Consider the following 17224-nt stretch of genomic DNA (forward strand, 5'->3'; position numbering starts at 1 on the left):
CATCATTCATAGCAGAGCATGATCTGCCACTGTCTGTTGCTGACCATCTCCCCAAACTAATTCAGTCAGTTTGCAAAGATTCAAAAACTGCAAGTAAAATTAAATGTGGGCGAACAAAAACAAGTGTATTAATCAATAATGTAATTGGTCATGAGTATCATGAACAGCTTGTGCATCTTTTGAGAGATAATAAATTTTCTTTAATTGTAGATGAATCCACAGATAAGGGTTGCATTAAACATTTGTGCATGGTTGCAAGAACCGACAACAGTGAGTCTGTGACTGATTTTTTTCTAGGTCTTATTCCCTTAAAAGATGCAACAGCAGAGACACTTTATAATAATGTTGTTAACGTCTTCAATGATAATGGAATTCCTTACAAAGACAACCTAATAGGATTTGCTGCAGATGGTGCCAATGCTATGTTAGGAGAACGCCATTCTCTCTCATCCCTACTATAGGCAGATATTCCTGATTTATTTATCATGAAATGTGTATGTCACTCATTTGCTCTGTGTGCATCTTATGCATGTCTAAAGCTTCCTAGGTCAACTGAAGTTTTAGTCAGAGAGATATATAGTTACTTTAATTGTAGCCCCAAGAGAGTAGGAGAGCTAGAAGAATTTCAACATTTCACTAATGTAAAACCTCATAAATTACTGCATCCTTCACAAACTAGATGGCTTTCCCTGCACATGGTTGTATCTAGAGTATTAGAGCAGTACAATGCTCTAAGACTCTATTTCACTAATGCTGTCTTGGTTGATAAACTTATTGTCAGTGATAATATTCTACAAAAGCTGTGTAACCCCTTGACAAAAATGTACCTCCTGTTTTTGGATTTCATCTTGCCATTATTTAACAATGTTAACAAGCAGATGCAGTCTGAGAGTACCCAGATTCATGTATTGTATAGTTCAGTTACATGTACTCTAAGAACAATTTTAGACTGCTATATGAAAGATAGTTATCTCAGAAGGACACCACTGAAACAGATCAAATACAGGGACCCAAGTAATTTCAAACCCATAGAAGAGATGTATCTGGGTATCAAAGTAGGAATGGAGATAAGTTCTATCCAGTGTGATAAGGAGGAGTTAGACAGGTTTAGGCTAAATTGTCTCGAGTTTTTCATTGAAGCAGTTTCCCAGATATACAAGAGGTTATCTTTTGAGAAATTAGATATTGAGTGTTTAAAGGCTTTAAGCCCCAAAGTTATTTTTGATAAGGAAATTCCATCACTGGTTCATATATTACAGGTGTATGGTCATATTGCCACAGACATTCAAGCCATAGACACAGAATGGAGGCTGCTGAGCAATTCTGTAGGATCTCTTGTTGAAGTCACTGCTATGATGAAGCCTGAGGAGTTTTGGAGTAAGATTAGTAACATTAAACAAATGGATGATACCCACATGTTCCCAAACCTATCTAAATTCATGAAAACCCTATTATGTTTACCTCATTCTAGTGCCACTGTTGAAAGAGTTTTCTCATCAATAAATAGAATGAAGACTAAATCAAGAAACAGACTGTCAACAGAATCACTCATTGGCTTGCTCCAAACAAAACATTTCCTCAGGGGTTCATCTAGTAGTGACTTTAAGGTAAATAAATCCCTATTTCAAAGGGTTAAGCAGTGGAAAGAGCTCTAACATGTCAATACTAATTTGTTGCTGACAAGTAAATGCTTTAGTTGTATGTAGTTTTAAAGGTGTCACCTCTGAGGCTCTGCATCTGTATATGCTGTAGTACTAGTAGTGTAGTCATATGTTGTCTTAAGTTGGGATGCATTCACGGTAGAAGACAATCAATAATTTAGTAACTATTATCATATTTGCATATCCTTTTTACTGCAATGCACCGTAACCTATATTCATGCTGATGACTAATCCAACCCTCTTGATTCTTTGGGCCATGGTTCAGTAAGCTTTTTCTCAATCAGTATTATGTAAATGTGTGTATTTTCTATTATGTGAATGTGTATTATATTGTAACTTTGTGTGTTTATTGCTATTATGTAAGTGAAACAATTGCTACTATTTGTGTTTATGGGTATTATGTGTATATATTGTTACTATATTAGTGTGTATGGTGCAATTCTGTCTTCATTTGCAATTATGTAAGTGTATATTGCTGTTTTGTGTTTAATGCTATTATGTAAGTGTATATATTGCTACTACTAGTATACAGTATAAGTGTATATTGCTATTATATAAATGTGAAAATTTTTTGCTACATGTTAGTTAGCTTGCTTCTTTCAAGGCACAGTAAGTACTCTTTTTCTCATTCAGTATAATGCAAGTGGATATAATGCTATTATGTGAGTCTGTATATTGCTATTTTGTGTGTGTTTATTGTTATTATGCAAGTGTATATATTGCTACTATATTTTCATATTGATATTAAACAAGTATGGAAATACATTGCTACAGGTACAGTTATATGCTTCTTTTAAGACCTACTTCATATATTCTTTATCTACATATTTTGAGAGTCTACAGATTTCTACAGATTTTTTGAGCCTCCTGTGTCAGATTTTCCAAAATTTTTAGTGGCAACACTAGTTACATCAGTCAGTTTTGGACTGCCACGGGAGTAGGAACTCGTTGTGCCCTGCATAGAGAGCAGCGTCTCCATTGTACAGCGATTTCCCGCATCTCCCCACTGATGGTGATCAGCGTAGTGGGCTAGCACCGAGCAGCGCCTGCCATAAAAACAGATAGATGCCCAGTCTTGTGTAGCTTCAGCTCCGTTCCCTCCACTGACCAGTATTTCCATTCGTCTTCCTAGGTTTAACCCTATTCGGTGTAACCCTTGTCGATTTCCCACACTTACGACCCTAGAACCGTGAAAAGAATCTTGAGTAATGTTATTGGTTTGACGGAGTGAAAGGAACGCATTCGGACACGTGGGCGCCGTTGCAAGGCAAGCGCCGCCAAACATATCATACCGCACCCGCGCGCGCGCGCACACACACACACACACACACACACACACACACACACACACACACACACACACACACTTACCTATTATCAAATTTAAAATTTATGTAAATATCAAATGACCAAATATTTTACCATTCACCAACACTTATCATGTTTGCCATATATCATAGCTGTAGGCCATATTTTCTGTCTGAGGGCTGCAGTATCAATGAACCGTTTACTGTTGTCACACACACACACCATAACATGGAATTGATAGCTTACACATATTCCTCATCATCACCACCCTTCCTCCCGCACACTCACCACCTCCCATCTTCCTCCCTCACCACCACCTTCCCTCCCTCCATCACTCTCACACTCACCACTATATTCCCTTCTACCCTACTCTCCCTGTCTCACCACCACCGCTTTTTTCTCACCACTCTCTCTCTCACTCACTCTCCACCACTAATACTCTCTCTTTCTCCCTCACCATCATAACTCCTAAACCCACTTTCAGTGGATTTACTTTTTCCACTACTAGGTAGACTAGTTGATGGAGAGAGAGAGGTATTAGTCAGGGAAATCTAATAATGTAAGCATGTAAATAATTACTGGTTATCTATCTATGTATTCTATATACCTAGGCTGCTTCCCCCAAGGAAAGGGAGGTAGCCGAGACAAGACGACACTCTCCCCATTTACTCATCCATTCAAGCACATTCATTCGCATCTTAGCCCCAAAGGGGAGAACGGACAGATCCTCACCGCACCACACCGCACAAGGGTCAACTGCGCAATGCAATCAGTGACATCCGCAGCAGGGCCCGACAGCAGAACTGGTTTACCCCTGCCACATCATAACAGACCCATCCTCTTACCCGCACCTGACCTGACTAGCTGATCAGACCAAATGCGGGAGAATATCCCCTCAAGGCTGCATCATCACTTATTTATTCACAATTTCTCTCCATTTATTTCTGTCTGGTTATACATACAAATATTTTTTTATGCAAGAAAGAAGGAACCAAAGGGCAGGGGCCTGCAAATTGCTACCTCCAAGAAGAAAACAAGACAGCAGAGCCAAATTCAAGATCCATTCATTTCGAGATGCTTGGACACACTGCGTATGAAAGACTGGAGACCGTAGGCTTTAAGAAAAACAGAGATGGAGACAATTCCAGGGTTGACCTGTTGCATACATGAATGACTGGAGCAACGGTTAACTCTTGCATTAGAGAGTTGGACAGAAAAGAAATGAGTTTGTTGGCTAGACGGGTGCTATGTGCCCGCCGTGGTGGTGGAGGAATGCAAGCAGTTCAGAGGAGCAATGACTATTGAAGTAGCGATAGAAAAGAGACAATGATGCAACAGTGCTGCGAAGAGACAGAGGCTGAAGGGAGCCAGTAAGACGAGAGTTAATGAGACGAAAAGCCATCGACTCCACCCTGTTGAGAAGAACTGTGTGTGGGGAGCCTCCCCAACACATGAGAGTTGTACTCTATACAGGGGGGAATAAAACCGAGTATAAAGTCAACAACCGTGCAGGGCCGTGGGTTAGGGCTTCCTGACTAAAACTTCCCTAAGTAAAGAGTCCAGTCCTGCTGTGGACTAATAACGGAAAGTACATAATGATGATGATGATGATTATAATACTACTATATACTTCTTTCTAATGACTGAATATAATATTTAGCTAAGCGAGTTTCAGCCGGACTAAAAAAAAAGTGTTACCAGGATACGGGACGAGGATCCAACTCGCTATGTATCCCACCAACCACTTTCCCCAACCTCCTCCCTTCAGAAAGTGGTTACATTAATTTTTCAGATGTCATTACCATTATATAATAATGCATTACAGAAGTAAAAGATTATCCTTATTAATTAATTATACACGTGTGTGGTGTGTGAAGACTGTGTTGGAGTGCGAGGACTGTGTTGGTGTGTGACGATAGTGTTGGTGTGTGAGGACTGTGTTGGTGTGTGACGATAGTGTTGGTGTGTGAGGACTGTGTTGGTGTGTGAGGACTGTGCTGGTTTGTGAGGACTGTGTTGGTGTGTGAGGACTGTGCTGGTGTGTGAGGACTGTGTTGGTGTGTGAGGACTGTGCTGGTGTGTGAGGACTGTATTGGTGTGTGAGGACTGTGTTGTGTGAGGACTGCGGTGGTGTGTGAGGACTGTGTTGGTGTGTGAGGTCTGTGGTGGTCTGTGAGGATTATGTTGGAGTGTGAAATATAATCTATTCGTGAGAACAAAACAGGCTCGACCTTCTCATGGACCCACTTCACGTGTAACTAAGGAGTGAGAAACAGGCAGATCTTTATCATACAAATGAATGACGAGTAAGAAAGGGCCGGGAGAACAGGAGGTAGATAAGGCACAGGGCGGTATATGTACAGGAGAAAAATGCTTGAAAAGACATAATAATTGCAAAATTCCACATCAACAGCCTTGTGCCTTACCTACCTCCTGTTCTGCCCGCCCCTGAGTTGTATTATAAAGGTCTACCTGCTTCTCACTCCTTACTTACATCTGAAGGGGGTCCTTGAGAAGGCTGAATCTGTCACAAATATATAGGAATTTCTAAATTCGAATGCTGCAAATTAAAATTGAAAGGCACATAAAAATATTCAGTTATAACCAATTATTTAAAGGGCACGGTAGCTCTATCTGCTCATGCAACGCCCCAAGGAGTATTCTGAACAATGCAATAACAAGCATTCAATTATGTATAGTTATATCCAAAATATCATCAAAATATATATAAATTGTTACACAGTGAGGCAGTCAATCCCTAAATACCTACAACTCAGTCAGTAGACTGTCCTTCTGACGTCAGTTTAATAGTAATTTCTCACTGGTCAATCACTAGCCTATCACTGAGACCTTTGTCGGTCAGCCAGTCAGTCTCTCCAGAAGTCAGTCCCTTGATCCTTTGTTAGTAGTCACCACGAGGAAATGCAGCTGCCAGCCAAAGCTCCGTACATGCGAGGTCACCATTAAATTCTTACGAGTAGACTGTTAGCCAGGAAACGTGCCAGTCCTTGGATTACTAAATTGCTTAGAGCAGCCTGTAGCTTTCTGGTTAAACCCTATATCTCTATTAACCGGAGAATAAGCTGTTCCCTGGTTAATGCACAAGCACAGTGTGGATATGAGGGGTGAGGTCCAGAGCTTTGCCTGGCTCTTTCAAGGGAGACAGCAGTCAATCAGGCCCCAGCTCCTTCTCGCCACTGTGAGACCATGTTTCATTTCAGCTGATCCACCCCCTGCAGCATCGACCCCTGGTACGTTAAAAAGATCCCGACGGGCGCCAATTAACTAACAGGGCCCTCACTGACCCACAGCCCGTCACAGGTCGAAAGTAATAGTAGTAACCGTTAACTCGGGGCTATCCATGCCTATGCTCCTAGTCTCTGTATTGTTCGGCGGTATTTGATCCTACACACCCGAACATCCTTATTACTCTATACTTACACCTAATATAAGTAAGCTAGAGGATTCTTATGATGCAAAACCCTCACCTTCCGTATCTCTATTTACATCTATCATATAAGGAAATTTTTTGAACATAAAAACATAATCCGTAAGAATGTAAACTCAGTCATAATCTATACATATTCGCAGAAGTGCATATTCATTCTTAATTTCCAAAACAAGACTTTCACTGATTGGGCATGTTACCATAGCATTTCGTACATACTTTATTTAAATGCTGATCACAGGTGTGCTTGTGACATACTTGACATTGTTTCGTGGACAATTTTACTTTAGGGCGATTCTGAGTGTATCCTGGACCATAAATAGACTCCAGGCATGAATGACATTTGCGCCGCTTCCCTGACCTATTCTCATCTGTTACTTCTGGGACGGCCTCCTCTACATCTCCCTGTCCAAGCATCAGATTCATCATAGCTATTGTATTCCTGATCAAACTTCAAGCCTGAACTTTTTTTCTTTCAATTTGTGGATTACACAATGCCTTCACTAACTGCCAGCCATAGGAAATTGAAGCAATTTTTCTTGGGTCTTGACTGTTATGTAATGAATAAATTGTCTGTGAAATTACTCTGGCAGTGTCGAGAATTTAGCCAAGGGCATTCACTGTCCATCTTCTAGATTTAGTGTGTACTGTATGAAAACTTATTCTCTGATCCACAATGTCAGTGCCTCCTTTAGTGAAATCATACAATTTAAATATAGCTGTTTTTTTCAAATCATCATCCTTGGTAATGCCTAATATAGGGGAGACTGTGCTCAGAAGTAACACATTTTTCTTACCTTTGCTTCTGGTAGGTTTTACATAGAGTTCAGTGTCATTTCCTCCCCGTGTTTTTTCCAGTAAACTTGGTATGACCTATCTTCCCTTTCTGTGACTGCCTTTATCTCTGGTGGTATGCCTTTCCTGGTAGAATCTATAGTACCTAAGGCTGAGATACCTTGTGTTTGAAGCCACTCCAATAACTCTATACTGGTGTACAATCTATCCAGACTAATAATCCTACCTCTAAGGTCGACTGAGACTTGTAACTGACTTACCACAGCTTTCACTGCTGGGACTGTACCACGTATGTAGTGTGGTCCTGGCTCTCCAGAAGGTTTACATGAATATAGCTGTCCTAAAAGTAAATGGATATCTAACAGCATTAATAGATTTATATAGGAGGCCGTAGCGTACAGGTTTGCTCTTATTGTACTGTCTGAACCCTATTTGTGTTCTACACCCATACAACGTTTCATCAATGGTCAAGAAGTCACCTGGCTCTAGCACTGAGCAACAACAATTATTGAACTGTTCAAAAAGCTCCCTAATTGCTGCAAACCGATCGTGTACCCATCTCTGGTGTCTGGTATCAATGTTATCAAAAGTTATGTTGGCATGTAAGAAACCAAATCGTTTTACAGACATGATGGCTCCAAATACTGGGTGACCAAACCCTTCCATGAAGAGACGTTTATAGTAATATTTATTTTGTCCCAACAAGCCTCTTGCATAGAGCAGGCCAAAAAAAGCTTTTCAATTCTATGGCGTCAGTCACCTTGATGTGTGTTGGTATTTCAGCACTGTGAGTATTAGAAATTTCGGTAATCATGCCTTGAATCGTATTGTTAGTATGGGTTACAATACCATCAATCATATTAGATGTTATAAATAACTCCCATGCCATAATTTTTTGGATTAGCTGACCTTGCCTCTCCTAACAAACATCCTTCACTGGGCAATATCTTCTCAACAGGCCTACCTTCTGTATGATTGGTCCATGTTATTGACTTACCAATATCTGATTTTCTCTGGGGTTTCTCTAAAATGCAGGTATATTCCCTGAACTCGACAAATTCGTCATAATTTTGTTTGTTCAAGCATTGGTCCAAAGAACTGATTAATCTATTTTTCATCAGTGGGTTTCTGTTTCTGACTGGTACTCACTCGTCTTCATCCATTATGTCATCATTCTGATCCTCATCTTCATCGTTGCCCTCAGCTACTCTGTCCAAGGCAAGGTCATCATCATCATCATCGCCAACTACCTCTGCCAAGTAATCTTCGTCTGGGTCGTCAACATAGTCGAAAGTAAAAGCCATGACTGCGTCCGTCAGCACGTCCACCCCGTCCCCTAATTAATACCTAACTAACCATCCGGTACGCCTACACGAGCCGCGAGGTTTGTGTGTGTGTGTGTGTGTGTGTGTGTGTGTGTGTGTGTGTGTGTGTGTGCACATTACAATCCACGTGTGTGTATCTGTGTGCACAATTCAATGCACATGTGTGTATCTGTGTATATGTGTACGAACAACCATTTCATTGGGTATGAGGAGTCATAGAGAAAAAACAATGACTAATACATAGATAATAAAATTAGTGCATGGAATAACCATTTCACTACGTATGAGGAGTCAAAGTATGAACAATGAATGATACTTAGAAAATAAAGTAGTTTTAATGAAAATAGGAAACGTATCGTACGTCTGGAAGCTGTGTTGATGACCGTGTTTGCATAGGATAAGGTCCCAGATATTCCACTCATCATCGAGCGTTTTCTTTTTGTTTAGCGCTCTCCACGGGGAAAAATCGTTAATTTTAGAGAAAACGCTCGTTTCAACCCAGTTTTTTCGCTCAGAATCACTATTTGTTGTGTTTCCAGAGATTTAATAAGAAAACAATCGTAAGACTATGCATTGCTTACAAACTAGAGTTTATTGGTAAAAATTAGTTAGGGCATATCAAAAATGAGACAGGTTGCACTGAATAGGGTTAAGTCTGATTAGCTCGTTGAATGAGTGAATGAGTGTATTTCCTTTAATATTGAATTCACTAGTGCCCCTGCGACAGTGAATTCCCCTCTTGAATTCATTTTTGAGATTCATGTAACAAGTTTATTTCATTGTAATTAATAAATTTACAGTTCTTTTGCTTGAGCTCAGATCAATGTAGCAATCTTGTTTGATTTCTCCACATTGAGCTTACTTTAGTTTGCTACTCCCAGTTCGCACAACCTTCTTATATTAATCACGACTGGTATTTAAGCCAGTTCTTTCACATTAATTCTTAAATCCGTTGTGCCAGCCAGGAGTTAAGCACCATCAAGAACCTATGTCTTTATTATTATTATTATTAATGATTGTCAGGGGGTAAGGACACTTTCTCAGAGGCCAAAACAATACTAACAATACAGCATTCGTGAGTGATTAGTTTTTGCTGTGTACTGCTAAGAATATTTATAAAATTCTCATCCTTAGAGAATCGGCGAAGTATGCCACATAAAGTAAAACTTGCTACTTGATTTCACAAGTCAATTCCTTGTGTTTACTTTGGAGTAATAGCATTTATTTCTTAAATTCACATCCCCCCGTGACATCTGGCGAACTTGCAAGGATATTATCTCCTGGCTCTAAAGTTATTAACGAAATAATACTCACTCATTCTTACCTAGGTATTTCTTATCATTAAAGTCTATAGGCACTATCTTACTATTTACATAAGAGTTTTCCAGCCCAGTTGCATTTGTTTTCTTTGTTTATCGGTATAACTAGATAAAACGAGTCACGATTCACTGGTCCCCCTGCGACAGTGAATCCTACCAGTTTAACGAGATAAAATGAGTCACGATTCACTAGTGCCCCTGCGACAGTGAATCCTACCAGTCTAACAAGATAAAACGTGTCACGATTCACTAGTCCTTCTGCAACAGTGAATCCTCCCCCACAGGATATAAAATGAGTAACAGTTCACTAGTCCCCCTGTGACAGTGAATCCTCCTCCATAGGAGATAATACTGGTCACAATTCATTAGTCCCCCTGCAACAGTGAATCCTCCTCAACAGGAGATAAGACTGGTCACCACCAGCCTGTGACTAAATTCTTTACTTTCGATTATTGGCATTTCTCTGCCAAACAGCAGTCAGTACTCAGTCTTTAGTCCAGTTAGCCTTAGTTGAGTTACCGTCATGGCTACTACTATGTATGTACAGGAAGCCAAAGATATGGGGCTTACCGATCCCAAGCAAATTAAAGACTATGTGCTCTCACAGTACACTTTTGAACAGCAGAGTGAGAGTGATGCCCGTGAAGAGCATAAAATTCAACATGAACACAAACGCGAACAGCACGAGGAATGTGAGAGAGAGCATGGACACAAGCAAGAACAGCGCGAGGAATGCGAGAGAGAACGTGAACACGAGTGTGCCGAGCGCGAGGCATGTGAGAAACATGAACTTGAGATGTTGAAGCTCAAGCAAGACTCCTTAGCTTCAGGCACATCTGGTGCAGCCAACCCGAGCTCCATGAGTGCTCTCGCAGCACATGTTCTGGCAACCTCGTGCCTCAAGCTTCCTTCATATAAGGAAGGTGAGCGAATCAAGCCATTCATTACTCATTTCGAAGGCATGGCACAGCTGTACCAGCTGCATGAGGCAGCTAAGCAGCTTCAGTTTCTTAGCTTGTTTGAGGGCCCTACCCTCGATATTCTCCACAGAATTCGTGGAGACAATCTAATGTGTGAGATGATGAAGGCTATACTCATCAAAGCGTATGGTCTCACAGTTGACGACGCCAGGAGTCAGTTCATGAGGGCGCGTCTACAAGAAAAGGAGACTGCTGTTCAGTTCCTTGACCGTCTTATTGCTTACTTAGATGAGTGGATGGAGAAAGATGAAACCCCTCGCATGCGAGAGGGGATAATTGACCTTATGCTGCGCACACAGCTAGAAAAGTCAGGGCCTGCTGAGCTTATGGCTCAGCTTAAGATCTGCCAGGTAAGGGATGCCAGCCTGATGCATTCTTCACTGCGTATGGGTACCAAACTCGTAAGCAACACACCTGGAACAAGAAAGATACTGTCAAGTCTGGGAAGCCATCTCAGACTGAACCCCAGCATCAAGGCCGTTCTCAGGATAATGGCCATGGTCCAAACAAACCGCAGGAGAAGGACCAGGGGCAAAATACGCAGAAACCCGATTGGAAAGGGTACATCAAGTACCCTAACCAGCAGCAGTATCACCCACGTGATCAACAGTCGAGACAATCCCTTTCAGCACCAGCCCCAGTGTATCGGATGCAGGAGACAAATGCAGCCTTCATTCCCCGACAAGTGCACGGTGGTGTCGTTCCTAGCAGCACAGGTACTTCCCCACAGTTCGCTAGTCCCCCTGTGACAGTGAACCCTCCTCCACAGGTGATTAACGCTCCATCTCCCCAAACGGCAAGTACAACCCCTCAGGTATCTAGTTCTCAGGGCACCATGTTTGCCGCATCGTTCATTCAGCAGCCTTATAAATAGCTGGCCGCTTCCTCCACAGGCCCTCCCACATGTAACAGTGCCTTCCTTGTTCAGCCAGGGTTTGTGGGATGTGTTCCTGTAAAGGTCCGGAGAGACAATGGTTCCTCAGGTTGCTCTGTCAGGCAGAGTCTAGTTCAGCCTGAGGAATATACAGGTCGACAGATTCAAGCTCAGCTTATTGATGGATCAGTGAGATTGTTCCCTGAGGCATGTATCCAGGTGGCATCTCCCTTTTACACTGGTACAACATTTGCAGTTGTCATGCCAGAACCTTTGTTGGACCTTATTATAGGCAACATACTAGATACCAAGTATAATTGCACCGTAGTTAACGCTACTCAGACTTCGGCTGCAGTAACATGAGCCATGGCCGAGGCTCCAAACTGTGTCACCCTGGTGACCATTGCATCGCCGCAAGATCTGATTTGTAGTCAAGCTGTTGTCCATGAACAACAATCTGACCCGACACTTGCTGCCGTGTGGAAGAAGCAAAAGGGTAAAGTGATTAAATTTTCATGGGAAGGTCAAGCCAGGTTCCTTTGTAAACAAGGAAGGCTCTGCCATGAGTCACGAACACCCCAAGGGGAGGTTCGACAGCAGTTTGTCGTTCCTGCTAAGTATCGCCAAGCAATGGTAGAATGAGGTCTTTGTTCAGCGTCAGGAGGTCTATCTATCTATCTATCTATTGCCAGACGCCTCAATCCCGTTTGGGGTGGCCACAAACAAATCGCCTCCAAGTCGCCCTGTCCCCCGCCATTTCACTGCCCTGCTCCCAACTCACACCTCCCTCTCTCATATACCTCTCCACCCCATCCCTCCATCTCATCCTCGGTCTCCCCCTCCCTCTTCCACCCTCCACCTCACTCACATACACTCTCTTCGTCAGTCTTTCACCCTCCATCCTCTCCACATGGCCAAACCACCTCAGTGTGTTCCTCACAACGCTTCCTATCACATCCACATCCACACCACAACGCTCCTTTATATCCTCATTCGTCAGCCTGTCTCTCCACGTGACTCCACAGGCTCCTCTTAAATAACTCATTTCCACTGCTCTCACTCTTGACTTGTGTCCTTCCAACAATGTCCAAGCTTCACTTCCGTACGTTAGAGTTGGTATCACAATACTGTCATGTAGTAACTTTTTTACTTCCATGCTCACTTCCCTGTTTCTTATCACTGCTTTCAAGGAACCAGCAACCTTTCTTCCCTGCTGTACCCTTTCAAGCACTTCACCCTCCAAACCTCCATCCTTACTCATCACACTACCCAAATACTTAAACGTACTCACATTTTCCAATTCCTCACCATCCAACCTCGCTGTACATTCACTGACTTCACCGCTCTCAAAGACCATCACTTTACTCTTCCCTACTTTCACCTTTAGATTCCGTTTCTTACACACTCTCTCAAACTCATCTACCAAGCCTTGCAGCTCCCCTTCGTCTTCACTCAACAACACAGTATCATCTGCAAACAACAGTACAGGGAGTTTCCAAACACTATCCTCTCTCACCAGGGTCACTCCAACATCCACTACCCTACCTTGTACCTCTTTTATTACCCCATCCATGTACAGATTGAACAACCATGGAGACATGACACATCCCTGTTTCAAACCAACTTTCAAAGAGAAAAATTCACTTAGTTCACCATCTACACGCACTGCAGCCTTCACACCATCGTACATACTCTTCACAGCATTCAACAACTTCCCATCTACTCCATATATTCAGGAGGTCACATGAGCAAAAAGAAAACCGAGGGCCGTATCCATGCTGACTTTTTCTGGCCAGGAATGGGACAGGAAATAGATAGGTTTGTGCATTCCTGCAATGTGTTTCAATGTACCACCAGTCTGGGATGTGTCCTTCCTGTGCCGTTTGAATCCATGCCCGTAATCTCTGAGTCAGTTGAGAGAGAGGGCAGTGGTAATGTGGGTGCAGACCTGATGTCACACCCATTGGCCTCACAGGACACATTATGTCCAGGGCTTGTACCATAGGTTAAAGGGGAAGTTCAAGACCCACGCAGAGGCAATCTGAGGCTGTGTCTGAATTACCCTGTGGTGTGTCTCGAGCTGTGGGCCTCTCTGAGGATTCCCAGGGAATGCACATTATCCACATGACTGTTCACACCCATGTTGGGTGTTAAAATGTGACCTGACCGAGATTGCGTTGGGATTCATAGCTTGCCGATATTAATCGTAAGTGTAGAGTTAATTTTAACCAGTAAACTAATGGGTCGTTTGAGATTCTGTCCTGGACCTACGTTTCCTGGTTAATGATGTATCCAATAAGAAAATAATGGCGTACCTTTAGTAGCACATGTACTGACTACTAGGCAGAGAGAGAATTTGTAATTTAATAAAAGTTGTTTGTCACACTGACACTATTAATGCTACACCTTGATTGATTTCACAGGTACAGATGGTGGGTGTAGCAGTTTTCTCGTGCAGATCAGCTGATTGTCTCTATTGCATGCTGCCACCTCTTCTCTTCTGCCTTATCGTCTCCATTTATATCACTTTACACATAGGTACAGTTACACTACAACTGTCACATCTACACTGTGTATTACATACACCACACTACATAACAATTAGTTGTTAATGTAAATGTAGTGAATCTTTCGCTCAGTTTGACCTGAGTACAGGATTTTTCACTGTCGTCACGGAAATTTTTCCCTCAAGCTTGCTTCTATTAATGTAAGTTTGAGGCTTTACACTCATTGGTGACAGTGATTTTCTCATGTAGCTGGATAGTACACACACCACAGTGTGAATCTTGTGTGACTGAGTTAGGATGGATATGTATATATCGTAAACTTTTTCAAAGAAATATTTGATTTTGATGGGGTGTAATGTCATGAATATGTGAGATTGTGTATTCTACAGATTCGTGATATTGTACTTCAGTGGGAAAACCATGAACTCTAGGGGAATGCCCAATATGTATCACTCAGCTTAACCATCCTTGTATGCACTTCAATTGCGATAGTTTTTCAGAATATTCATTACTACTCCAAAAGTGCCTGTTCTTATGCACGACATTGGTGCATCACTGAGTGATTTTATTGCATGTGTATATCGTTCAGCGTCTCTCCATTGACCGTTGAAGTTAGGTCACGCCTACTTCTGGTGAACATGGTCATCTCACTCCCATACCCGGCTGGGTTACATCAGTCAGTTTTGGACCACCATGGGAGTAGGAACTCGTTGTGCTCTGCGTAGAGAGCAGTGTCTCCATTGTACAACGATTCCCTGCATCTCCCCACTGATGGTGATTGGCGTAGTGGGCTAGCACCGAGCAGTACCTGCCATAGAAATAGACAGATGCCCAGTCTTGTGTAGCTTCAGCTCCGTTCCCTCCACTGACCAGTATTTCCCTTCGTCTTCCTAGGTTTAAGTCTGATTAGCTCTTTGAATAAGTGAATGAGTGTATTTCCTTTGATATTGAATTCACTAGTCCCCCTGCGACAGTGAATTCCCCTCTTGAATTCATTTTTGAGATTCATGTAACAATTTTATTTCATTGTAATTAATAAATTTACAGTTCTTTTGCTTGAGCTTAGATCAATGTAGCAATCTTGGCTGATTTCTCCACATTGAGCTTACTTTAGTTTGCTACTCCCAATTCGCACAAACTTCTTATATTAATCACGACTGGTATTTAAGCCAGTTCTTTCATATTAATTCTTAAATCTGTTATGCCAGCCAGGAGTTAGGCACCAGCAAGAAACTTCTTTATTATTATTAATAATGATTGTCAGGGGGTAAGGACATATTCTCAGAGGCCAAAACAATACTAACAATACAGCATTCGTGAGTGATTAGTCTCTGCTGTGTACTGTTGAGAAAGATTATAAAATTCTTGTACTTGGACAATCGGCAAAGTAAGCCAGCATAAAGTAAAACTTACTACTCGATTTCACAAGTCAATTCCTTGTGTTTACTTTCGAGTGATATCAGCATATATTTCTTAAATTCACATCCCCTCGTGACATTTGCTTCTTGCAGGATTACAATCCTAAGAGTACCATAGCATATTTTGCTCTAACCTGAGTGTTGGCTTATAAGTAAACTGAAGCAGCATGGAGTTGGTCATGGCAAATGTGTTCTGACTGTGCTGGAGGCAATGAAGTGGGAGTCGGGTGAAGACAAGGAGCCTCGTCGACCACACCAGGAGGCGGACCTCGGGGCACAACTTGGCAAAGGCAGCGAGGAGCACTGGATCATCGCTCACTACCACCACCGTCACGGACCATGACACCTGCCGTAGCTGGGGACATCACCAAGTACTATTTAGAGATCACTGATCTGCCCAACTCAGTGGTAATGTAAGTGACCTCCATCAGGAATAATATAACTGTGACCCTTCTCTCTTAGCATAATGTGAATGACCTATCCGTCTCAGAAGTAATGGGAGAGACATACCTTGCGAGCTTGGCCAACAACCCGGGACAGCTGTGCCTGTGTTGCGTTGGCATCCTGGTTGTTCCCTGTGATTTTGAACACACCTACACCCCACGGTGCTGCAACCTCATTCACGTGATCAAGCTGCGAACATATTTTTAGAGCATTCATCATAATGCAGATGGCAAATGACAAGTGATATATAAGTGATGGCAAACGGTGTGAAATTAGTGATGTGTGGTTGGAAACTGCATACTACACATTTATCGTGTCTAGGGAAAACTAAACTGCTAGCTAACAATGAAAGAGTTGTCTAAAGAATGGCTAGCAGCTTCTTCGGTGTGCATGAGTGGTAATGATTGATTATAAATGTAGATACCATTACACTGAATGCAGGCCCGTAATTTTCAACATATTTTGGTGGGGCCTAGACAAAATGTATATACCTCCATACTAGAAAGTTAAAAATTAATCGAAATGCTTAAAAGTGCAGATCACCCGATATTTTTCAGTTTGATTCTACCTTAAAGTTGATGTTTAATGAGGCATGTATGTTTAGCTTTGGAGCTGGGTGTGTAAATAAAAAGCTTCATTTTGTGCAAGTCTGAAATTTCAGCTCAAACTGTGACTTGTTTAATAATGTGGCCATTCTACATTTTTGGTGTAGTATGCAGCACCCTTATCAAGACTGTTTCTACACGCCTGCGGTAGGATTCAGGTTGAAATATACTGCCCTGCCTATATGCTTTTGGAAACGACAAGATAATAAAAAAACTGAGCACTGTTATGATATTGTTTATGATCATTTTGGATCAAGTTTGGAAATATTCAAACAGTCACGTGCAGAATTGTTTGAATTTTCAACAAAACCACTCCAAGTTTTTCTTCATTTTCATTTTCATGTTGAGCTTTATAAGCCCAGCACTGTTTTATTTCATATTAAATGTCACTAATCTTTCATAACATAACATGTATTTGCCACACACACACACACACACACACACACACACACACACACACACACACACACACACACATACACTTACATACACACACATGCACATACACACATACACACATACTGTGAAAAAATTTTAATA

The 17224-nt window shown here is 41.8% G+C and overlaps 1 protein-coding gene across 1 annotated transcript in view; it reads right to left on the minus strand.

The window, feature by feature from the left end:
• The window catches only part of LOC145402565 (putative glutamate receptor), a 55182-nt gene extending 46666 nt beyond the window's left edge, over nucleotides 1-8516 (minus strand). Inside the window, exons 1-2 of the mRNA XM_080274568.1 lie at nucleotides 8362-8516; nucleotides 1258-1362 (exon numbers count right to left, since the gene is read on the minus strand). Coding sequence (XP_080130694.1) covers nucleotides 1258-1362; nucleotides 8362-8516 — 260 coding nt within the window. The remainder of the gene's footprint in view (nucleotides 1-1257; nucleotides 1363-8361) is intronic.
• Nucleotides 8517-17224: the final 8708 nt, after the last annotated feature.

This window comes from Coenobita brevimanus, chromosome 58, assembly GCF_032717465.1.
Source record: "Coenobita brevimanus isolate Jiangsu-jjx chromosome 58, ASM3271746v2, whole genome shotgun sequence".
In the NCBI taxonomy this organism is placed as follows: domain Eukaryota; kingdom Metazoa; phylum Arthropoda; class Malacostraca; order Decapoda; family Coenobitidae; genus Coenobita; species Coenobita brevimanus.